General features: G+C 42.0%; 1 protein-coding gene across 1 annotated transcript; it reads right to left on the bottom strand.

The window, feature by feature from the left end:
• Positions 1-518: 518 nt before the first annotated feature.
• Positions 519-10,172, bottom strand: LOC119378178 (chymotrypsin-like protease CTRL-1). Its single transcript, XM_037647400.2, has 6 exons — positions 10,009-10,172; positions 7,069-7,264; positions 6,089-6,209; positions 3,396-3,534; positions 2,501-2,643; positions 519-1,459 (listed from the first exon to the last, which is right to left on the bottom strand). Exons 1-6 carry the CDS (start codon positions 10,118-10,120, stop codon positions 1,256-1,258), a joined length of 915 nt encoding a protein of 304 aa, XP_037503328.2. The 5' UTR covers positions 10,121-10,172; the 3' UTR covers positions 519-1,255.
• Positions 10,173-10,586: the final 414 nt, after the last annotated feature.

Genomic DNA, 10,586 nt, shown 5'->3' with positions numbered 1-10,586 from the left:
GTCGGTGTACATCACTCACATCTGGGAATAGTGGTGTTATGCAAAGCAGAAATATCGAACACACGACATAAGATTGTTTTAACTAAGCTAAAACGAAGTTGATGTCTCTATTGACTGATTGGTGGTACTTTCTATAGCGCACGCGTTTTGAAGTACCACGACTGCGAACTAAATGTCTGATTTAGGATAGATATGATGTATTATGTAAGCTTTCATTGCAACCTTGGTATTCATTAAGTAATTAATGCCTTTTTTACAGTTTTCACGTTATCGGCATACAAAATGTTTCGCGCAGTTGAAACTTCGCCCCTCAAACATAGCACCAAGTAGCAGGTGCTCGGGTGTGCGTGTCAGTGTTTATATTCATTTATATTACATTCATTTGTATTACATGTTTTATCCACGATTTCATTCTGCACATAGTTTCAGAACACTACGACTGTGTTAAATTCGCCATAGGTTTCTTCTAATATCGTTAATAGCTACTGCAACGTGTAATTTAGTTTTCCTACGCCTGCTTTGTCGCCAGCTGAATGACAGAATGTTTTTTTTTCCAGACACTGCTTCTTAGAACGCGCACTTGACAAGACCGTGAGTGGTACTAGAAGATGCGATGTCTAATTCTGAGCGCCTAGAACATGCCAGCAATATTTACCAAAACATCTGTTCGACAACACTACATACCAAAATGAACACTTGCATTTGAGCACAGCATTTTATTTTCGATATCCGCAAATAAAACGGGAGACGCGCACATTGTCTGTCATTGTTGAACGGCACTTTCTTCTGAGGGCAAACTCAAATGCCACATCGCACAGTAATACAATGCTATCCTGAAAGTTGAGCGAAGAATGTGGCCTCAGGATTTCTTCCTCCCTATTTTGCACATGGCCCCGACTAAACTACGACAAATGATTTCTCAGCGTCGATCCTACCTTGAAATGAGCAGAAAAAAAATTGCACGTCGTATGTGCAACATAGTAGACATAAACATTCTGAAAATATTTCTATAAGACATATATACAAAACGCACAATTTTCGGACTAGAAAGCTCATTGTCATTGACCTTTTCGGGGTTCAGAAATGCGACGAAAGAAGCGGTTATAGATTTGAGCCCTTACAGGTGAATGTGAATTTCGCGAGATAAATAATGATGGCAAAATGAACAGTGAAATGGCACTGATTCGAGCCCATCTCTCGTCTTTGCGAGTAGTGTATCCATGTCCTCTGGTTACCACGCACGCTCTTGGTTATGTCACTTCAGGGTGCAAAACTTTTTCTTTGCCTCGCGTGACTTGGCTTTGAAGTAGGGATTGATGAAGTTGTCCATAAAGCTAGCAACTCGTGTGAAGACCATGGGGAGCGTCGAGTCGCCACAGGTGGGAGGGCCGCCTGAAAGAACTCCCTGCAAGAACCAGTTGCCACCGATGTTCTGCATAATAGGTGCTCCACTGTCTCCCTGAAAAAGGAAAGACCGCCGGGCTTTGAATGATATCACGGTAAATATTCTGAATTTCCATTCCGTAAATCAATAGGTGCTTCTTTGATTACAAAAAGTGTGATGACTGATAAGATGGAATCTTGGCACGGAAAGAAGTTTGTGATAGTGAGACGCGCTTTCGCCGCTGAGCTGAAGCTCAGGTGTAAGTAGATTAGTGCAAAGTTAACATTGAACCATACAGCGAGTAACCTGAAGATTACGTAAGCAATCGAAAATTCGCAATTTTGGGACCTTGCACATGGCGCGCATGACAGAATAACTTTAACCATTTAGGGCCCTTCGACATGAAGAAAAAGTCTTAGTATACTATAGGCACGGTATATTTTGATACCGCGGTTATGTTGCCGCCAAAAACAAGAATATATACTAAAGCTGAGCAGCATAACAACTTTACAACCTCACAGCCAATAAAAACCGTGGGATGCGTCACTGAGACGGTTGCTACGTATCAAGCGTAATATGTATGGGACGGACGGACAAAGGCATACAATAGCATGCTATTTGCGACATAGTTCCACTTAGGGTTCTGTATAGCTGTTGTATGCCACCAGTTGTGTGCATAATATTTTCTTGCGATAGGCGTAGTTATTCTTACGCGACACGAATACCGTGAGTGAGCACTATGTATGTTCTTCATAGGTAATCTAGGCAATGTCATCAACGCGCCTCATCACCTGCTTCTTCTGGGTCCTCTCAGTTGTCCTTCGCCAATATAAAACATTAAATTAACCAAAGGTATTGTGCAGGCGTGGTCCATACGCCACATGGTACTATTCCTCTGCCACTCCTTGAGCTATATTTCATCGTGCTATCCTGCGTGTGCATTTGCGACGATTTTACCACAGCGCCATTGCTTCTTCAATGGTCAACATCTGGGATACACTGGAAAGCGCCATCAGTTTTGCTTCATGAGATTCTATCTTAAAAATACTGGTGGAGTGATGCGAAGAACACATTCTATAGGTACGTTTACAAAAGATATGTTTTCGAAGTTCTTACCTCACAAAGTGAGCCACCATCATGCGGTGCACACAGCACATCGTCGGAGAGAGCGATATCGAAGTACTTCAAGCAGGTGTTCTTACTAAGAAGGGTCAGCTTCAGCTCCTTGAGGGATCTCCTCGTGCGACGGTATCCCTTTCCTATGTACGCAGCAAGAATGAAGAGCAGTTATAATCGGTACACTTACAGGTGTTGTAAACGTGCAAGCGCATACTTCTAGTCTCACAAGTGCGAGTTTTAGTGGGAGTAATGCTAGTAATTTGGGCTGCTGTAGATTCAAAAAAGAAATGCTGTGTTTCACACCGCACTTTCTTCACTTATATGGAACCAGTCGTTATTAGCCGAGCTCGAGCTACTATCACGAAGAGAAAACCGTGCAGCTGATGATGATCTATCGATATGAGGAAGATGCACAAAGGATGTTGTGTAGAAACGATGAACACGAAAGGCAGTCTTGTGTTCCGTTCGTAATACTGCAAATCTTTGACCAGATAAAATAGTGTTTTTTTAGTTATATGCACAGCTAAAATATAAACTGTGCTTTGATAAAAGAGCAGCTTTACTTGCTTTCCTCAAATCATGGACATTGCCCAACGATGTAGAGACCCGAACGAGGAGTACAGGAAAGCAATCTACGCACTGGTGTTCAAAATATATTTTTGGTTGTGCCAAAGGCTACAGCTTATCGTATGGAAATGAAAACGTTCTCCTCGTCAACCTGATAACTCCGAAGACAGTGAAAATATTCTGTGAATAAGCGCACGGGAACAAGTCCTCCTTCGCCTGCTGCTGACTTCATAAATAAAGAGCTATATCATATAGCGAAGATAGCTGAACCTTGTAGTAGCCGCGTCATTACCAGAGTATGGCGCGGACAAAACTCGTTACGTACTTGGTCTAGCTGTCCATCCCGCCGTGTATGCCTCGGAGTCTGTTGGTAAAGTTTCCTTTCGGTAAGGAAGGCAAACTGGTCTAATGCCAGTCGTGAAGTTCACCGGCTGTACAAGCGTTATTATGGCGATATCGTTGGTCTGTAAAGGAACAAAGAAAAATGCATTACGATACGGATTGATCTTCATAAACTGCAGGTGTTCGTTGCAGTTAGCGCTTACGTATAGTATGTCAAATAAGTCCCGTGGTCTTGTTTCGCCGGAGAAATGTTTTCAGTGTTACCTGAATATCATGACAGTGGCATAGAAACTTACTGATTTACAGGGGGCATAAGATGTAGGCAGTGATAAGCCAATGAATCTACTGGTGTCTTTATAATTATGATCATTATGGAGCTCTAAATAACCAAGCCAGGCGTTCTGTCTTAGAAAGCTCAGCTTTTTGCTGTACATTTATGCTACTTTGAAATGAAAAGCAAGATAATAGTGCAACACAAACAACGAGCGTTCTGTAAGAAAGATCTAACATGAAAATACATAGATGTACAATTTAGAATACACATTTGTAAAATAAGTTCCCTATTTAGACAAAAGCAGTCATATTCAGGCCAAAGAACAAGCGGTTGCCCCCACATCAAGACATTATGTTACATTCCCGAAGTATTGAAATTACCGAGAACTTCAAATGTCTGGGTGTTATCGTCTCAGCCAACATGTCATGGGATAATCATGTTAATTACGTCCTAATTAAAGCTAGCAAAATCACTGGTGTAGTAGGCCGTTTGCGCTACATTCTTCCCACATGTATTAAACTTTTACTATATAATTCACTTTTTCAATCTCATTTAAACTACTGTCAAATAGTATGGGGTACCACAACGCACACCAATCTAGAATGTATTTTCCTGTTACAAAAAAATATCTCCGCCACGCGTACAACGCTTCGTACACAGCATCGACAATAACTTCCTTTAACAATTCGGGCGTGATCCCTGCACATAATTTGTACAAATATCGTTTGAGTCACATATACAAACAAGATAATTATCGGAACATAAACAACCTAGGTAATCTTGCCCAACCTCAAAGAAAAGCTCCAAGTTACAGTACCAGACACTTAGAGGAATGGTTAGTGCCAACACCACGTTCAAACTACGGAAAACCAATGCTTCAAATAACAATACCTACACTATTAAACAGCTATAAATCAATACAGTTTGATCTTTTTACGGCCTCCTTCAAAGAACTTAAAGGATGTATGAGGTTTCTACATAGATTCACGTTGACAATGTTTAGACATCTTTGATTTCGGTTGCCTATTAAGATGAAGTGTGAGTGAAATATGTTAAAGCACTACTATGCCCCTGTATATATGCGCGTGTGTGTGACTTTGGTTTGTATAATTATGTAAGAGTGTATGTACATATGCATGTGTGTTTATGTGTGATATTGCCTTACTGCCAAATACAAAGGGTTGTAGGCTAGTCAAGCTGTCCGGGGACAGCTTTTTTTCTACAATCCCCCAATCTGTATTTCACAAAGATGGCAAATAAACTCTATTATTATATTATTATATTATTATTATTATTATTATTATGATTATTATTATTATTATTATTATTATTATTATATTATTTCCTCGACCATATCCTGCGTACCAGACTTACGGTGCAATAGAAAATAGCTTTCGCAAATTATAAAACAACACAATGCACTTATCTCTGGTAGCATACATAGAACGTTAAAGTGAAAGACTAAAAGAATGAAGACAAGCTTTTCGAATTTTCTGGAAGCGCTTTGGGGATGGGCATAAGTATGCAGCACAGTAAGGCGAGCAGTAATCCACGCAACATTTTGTAAAGTAGCGCTTCTTGTAAGCCTCTTTCACGATGAGTCAGCAATTTGCTTATTGTTCCAGGGCTGAATTCAAGCGTCTTCATCTCGCTTTAATGTACATCATTCCGACCGGAGCTCAAGCTTATACTAAACTTGAAACCTACTTATGTCACTGAATCTGAAAAAAAAAATTCGCACTCAATAGTTTTTCGATACCCCTCACCATCAGGCAATGTCGAATATAAAATACCCTTAAGATGTCATGAAAATGTTAAGATATGGTTCCATAACTAACTAATTATAACCAATAAATGAGGGACAGCACTGCTTGTGCATATAAGGCTTTATTGGTCTATTTTATTTATAAAATGGTGCTGTGCTTCGGCGGTAATCGAAAGGAACTCTAGCAGTCGGAATAAGTGCGGTTTGAGAAGAACTAGTTTATCCTCTCTCTTTCTTTGTTTTTTTTTCAAAGCCAATTATTAATAATACCTGAGGTTTTACATGCGAAAGCACCGATATGATTGTGAGGGACGGTGTAATGAAGGGCCCCGAAAATTTCGACCACGTGGAGTTCTTTAACGCTCACTGACGACGCACAGCAAACGGGCCTCTAGCATTTCGCCTCCATCAAAAGGCCATCGCGGCCGGGATCGACCTCGCCGCCTTCGGTTCAGCAGCCGAGCACATCAAAGAAAATTGCTACGCACGATAGAAGTAAACAGTAGTCCTTTCGTCAAAGATTTTGAGATCATCACTTTTTGTACAGTGAGCGAAGAAAAATTGCGGTGGAAGGAAGATTGCCTAGAGTTATTTGAAGGTAAATATAAGTTGCATTGAATGACGCATGCGCACTTACACTGCCAGAAAAGTTCTGATGAATGCACATCTCCTTCACGGACATTGCGAGTTCACCCTTATCGAGTGTGCTTCGTCGCCAGGACCCCAAATGGACACGTATGCCATCGCTTGTTCTTTTGCTGAAAGAGATGTAAAAGTTATTAGCACAGCTATAGTGTGTCAATAAAGTTGCAAGTGAGTGAAGAAAAACTTTGCGCTATAGGCATGAGCAAATCTTTGAAAGCTTAAAATAATGAAGCGAATGGTTCCCTGCATTTCATTCCTTCTGTTAAATTGTGGAACATTCGGGTGAAATAGTCAACATGCGTAAATACAAACTGACAGCTTTAGTTTTTATTGCGCGGCATAAGCCATAACATTTGCTGTAAATTTCGTTATATTTTGTTATGGTAGCACTAGCAGGTAATATATCAAAGGACTTGCGCAATAGAGCGCGATATGGTAGGCCACTGACAGAGCAGCAGAAAAATGTCGCACACATGACCGCGCGTACCCTCCCAACATTTCTGGGCACACGAACAAACTGTGAATATGCTAAGAATACTTCAATAGGATTTTGAATAGTAAGACTTTATAACGTGCAATCGTATCCAGCAAACTTGATAACGACATAAATACTGAAGTCCAGGGTGTCAAATATTAATGGTAAAGTTCTGTGTTTTGTTACAAAGCTATTCCGAAAAATAGTTCGTGTGCGATTCCATTCGTTTCTGGCACTATTTCATTCGTGCTTAATGTTGTCTCATAGATTGCCTTCTGCACACCACCAGTGCATGTTTCATGCTTTTAGAGGGAAAAAAAATGCCAGATATGTAAATGGAGAGGCAGCTGGTCGGGCTTTTTTTTTCAAAGAAGAGCGTTTTTTTCTTTAAAAATATACGGACATACGTGTGACAAAAACCGACCGCAAAGTTTTAGATCAGGTTGGTGTCATGAATATTGCATATGGATTCCTTAAAAATAAAAGATGCGGCTTACTCGATGCAGTGTGCTGCGGTGAGCACGTGCTGATCGCTGATTAGCGCCCCGGCACAGTACTGCTCGGGCCGGAACTTGGCGATTGTGTGGATGGCGGCGTTCCAGGGCCAGCGCACTGGTGACACTTCCGAAGACGATGTGGCGCCATCCGTGTACTCCTTTGCCCTTGTTGGCGCGGTGCCGCATAGCTGATACTCTATTTTTGAAAAATAAAGATGTCCACTCGTCGGTCCACGCTTACGAAACGCATTATTACACGAAAGGATCTAGACAGCAAGTAGATGATCTAAGTGTCGCAGTTGTGTACATTATTCACATAAGACGGCTGCCAATATTTTTTTAGGATTGGCTAACATAGTTTAAGTACGAGATGTGGATCGCCATCACGTTTCTGGGCTCACGTTATGGATGCTAGGGTCTACAGCTTAACAACTGAGTATTGGAAAAATAGAGGTGGGGTTTGCTTATACAGGCGGGTTTCTTTAACAAGGTTTATTTCCTCGTTCCCTCGAGTGGGGGTTGTAAATATAGACTGTCGAGTTCTGTTACACACCAGAACAGCAACCAAATTTCGAGCAGAGCAATGTTCTTCACGGAGGTGTATTGATAAAATATAATTTCTAGCTTCATCATAAAAGTGCAACCACACGAAGGCGAAACAAAAGAAACCGACGGCGATGATGATGATGACGATTATGATGTGCCTGTACACGTGGCACATTCCCACACTGGGGGATTAACCAAGAATTGTTGATATGAAGTTTTAAAGTTATAACTAATGATTTAACACAAAAGACAAGCAAACATGTAAAATAACGTGTCCAATAGTTATTTGTACATTCAGCCCAGATTTCTCATCCTAACTAGAAATTAGAATAAATAAATTAATGTGTTACCGAACGTCTCATTCTTTTTTATTGATTTTTTTCTTAATAATTCATTGCTACTATCGGGTTATGTTTGCAATTAGACGGCACGAGCGCTTTTCGTCTTGGTGTTGGTGCGCGCGTTTTATGACGAAACTCTACGAACTCGCCCAAATTGCTAAGTTGAACCTCCAGTGCATTGAGCGCACGGTCGCACATGCCTAGCCCGTCTCCGTCATCCGCCTTTAATTCCATCAAGACCTTGAACAAGTAGTTTTTCAGCGATGGCTTCACATCATCCACCCATTTTACACATTCCTCGAGAGGTTGTCGCGATGATGAAGTGTACTCCCGCCATTCGTGATAGTTGTGCCAGGACTAAGGGCTAAATTATTCACCACAATTACGCAACGAGCTTTCACCTGTGCCTACGTGCCACCCATGAATTTCCCTGCGTGTTGAAATGATGTACAGGACCGCGGATTCAATCGACAAGGAAAAGCCTGACTCCTCGCGTAACCCACTGTTACCAGAGAAAATGAGTAAAAATTTAACAAATATTATGACTTCGCTACGCAACCTTTTTTTAATAGTGCAATTAAAATTTAAGAAAGAAACCTCGCGCCGACGTGGATGATAGTGTTAACCTAAACAATTTTACTTCGTGCACACGTGACAGCTGTATTAGTATATGTATTGCGCCTTTCGCGGAAAACACTTGGAGAGGTTGCAAGCGATTGTACGCGTTGTCGGCTGCAGCCAATGTATTTCTCCAGCTGCATTTGAACACCACACACAGAGTGCCCATCTTGAGAAATACCATAAGCATGTCCTATACAGCGTCAATTCTGCGGGTGCCTCGCTTATTGCTTCAAAGTAAGAGAAGTTAATAATTCTGAAATTGTTTGTCATACTTCAGCTGGTAATATAGAAGGGCATGTTTGGCTAGTAATTACTATTAGTAATTATACAATGCATTTGTTTACAGCTGGGCGAAGCGTGCATGAAATTGTTGTGGGTTTCACGCGCGAGCTGTGGTAAAATTGTGCATAAGTTTAATAGAAGTGGAAGGGACGTAGCAGCATGCAAGTATAGTAAGGGGCAGGGGATGTGGCACGCAAACAAAAGCACGAAAATCAGTGACCGGTCTTAAAGTGCACAACACAAAATAATTGTTCATTTATAAGACAACATTGACGCAGGCACAAACTAACGTGGAGACCGCAAAGCACAGGCTTGATAAGTTACACGCCGCATGAAAATATACAAAACCTCATCGTAGCAACCAACAACAAAAAAGACCTACCATTTATTATGTATAGGTGGTGTCTATAGAAAACACTAGCACCAAATCTGTCAACATAAATGTCGACTGCTTCTGTCGTGAAACATGCTTTTTTATGTAGACTTGCCGAGCAAAAAGATCTTGTAGAGGTGTGTAGAAAAGTGTGGTCGACTACATAATGAATAGTCGCTTTCATCAGTGCGTTATGTTTAATTTTCTGAATCTCGACGGCGAATGCAATTTCAGCTTAATTAGAACACCATTCTAAGACAGCCGGCGCAATTAATACGGCAGCACGCTTCGACTGCGACATGCCCGTGGTATTTGTGGGCGTTCATTTTTTTTCTACGAGCATTCAATGTGATTAGGGTGCCTTCCCTGAGCTTCGCCGAAAACAACGAGTGTTCTTTGCCTCCTTGCTCTCATGGGTTGGGGCCAATGTCTAATTTGCGCGTATCACTATGATCACGGCGGAAACCTTCGAAATCTTGGTAACACTAATGCTTCACGCGAGTAAATCAAGACTATCGCAAGCGGTAAACTCTTATCGGAATGATGCACCTGAAGGTACATTCAAGCGAGAGACTTAGCCTGCCTAAGTACAAAAGTACTCGACAAGCTCTAATTCCAGCGCAAACAAATGTAGGTAGAAGCTGTCACCTGATAGTGGCATTGATGCCGCTCATGTAATAACGTGTGCTTTAATCACATTTAGCATGAACGAGACAGTTTTCGTGTTTTGGAGAGGTAATTTCTCAAAAAGATGACAAGAGAGATACATCAGCTCACCGTTGCAAGCCACCAGGGGTAAGGCGATAAGGACGACGACGAGGCAAACGTTAGCTTCCATGTTCCCAGGGGTGGTTCGTGCGCTACCGACGCATTCGGCGGTTCGTTTCATGGTGCGGGGTTCGCCGGCCTATGTATGCATCTGGTGTGCTTCCCTTCCTCACCGCCCCCGGCCGTGTTTCGCCACTCGTCCGTCAGGCAGGCAACGTCCTTGAAGACAGGGCCTCTGCAACGGCTCAGCAGAAGAAACTCTTCCCCGGGGTTCACGTGTCCGCGCGAAACATTCCAGGTTTTAATGGCCCTCTCCTCACATCTCTCTCCGCCACTCGTCGACGATTCGTCCGAGTGCTCGTGTGGCTGCCTGCATTCCTAATGCCGTGTACTCTTTTTAATTCTCCTTTTCTATCTCTTTTGCAGCTCCAAAGAGTACGTACGTGTTCGGGGAACAGAGTGGCGCCGAAAAGATTTCTACGTGATTTGAGAGCTCTGCCCGCAAGAAAAGGGCGGTCCTTAGCAGTGAACCCCAGACACTTGATACATTTGTTTACGGGCGGACGGCAATTCGGCTTCCGGAGACA

The sequence above is a fragment of the Rhipicephalus sanguineus genome, unplaced genomic scaffold, assembly GCF_013339695.2.
Source record: "Rhipicephalus sanguineus isolate Rsan-2018 unplaced genomic scaffold, BIME_Rsan_1.4 Seq7199, whole genome shotgun sequence".
Taxonomy (NCBI): Eukaryota; Metazoa; Arthropoda; class Arachnida; order Ixodida; family Ixodidae; genus Rhipicephalus; species Rhipicephalus sanguineus.
The sequence above is the reverse complement of the archived record's forward strand: the minus strand, read 5'-3'. Positions and strand labels throughout refer to the sequence as shown.

Bases quoted from the DNA above. Each gene is read 5' to 3' on its own strand.
- LOC119378178 (XM_037647400.2), bottom strand. From the start codon at position 10,120: ATGAAACGAACCGCCGAATGCGTCGGTAGCGCACGAACCACCCCTGGG. The intron at 3,535-6,088 runs GTAAGTGCGCAT...GTTCCTTTACAG, and splicing joins ATCAGAACTTTTCTGGCAGT to ACCAACGATATCGCCATAAT. The intron at 1,460-2,500 runs GTAAGAACTTCG...TTCCTTTTTCAG, and splicing joins ATGGTGGCTCACTTTGTGAG to GGAGACAGTGGAGCACCTAT.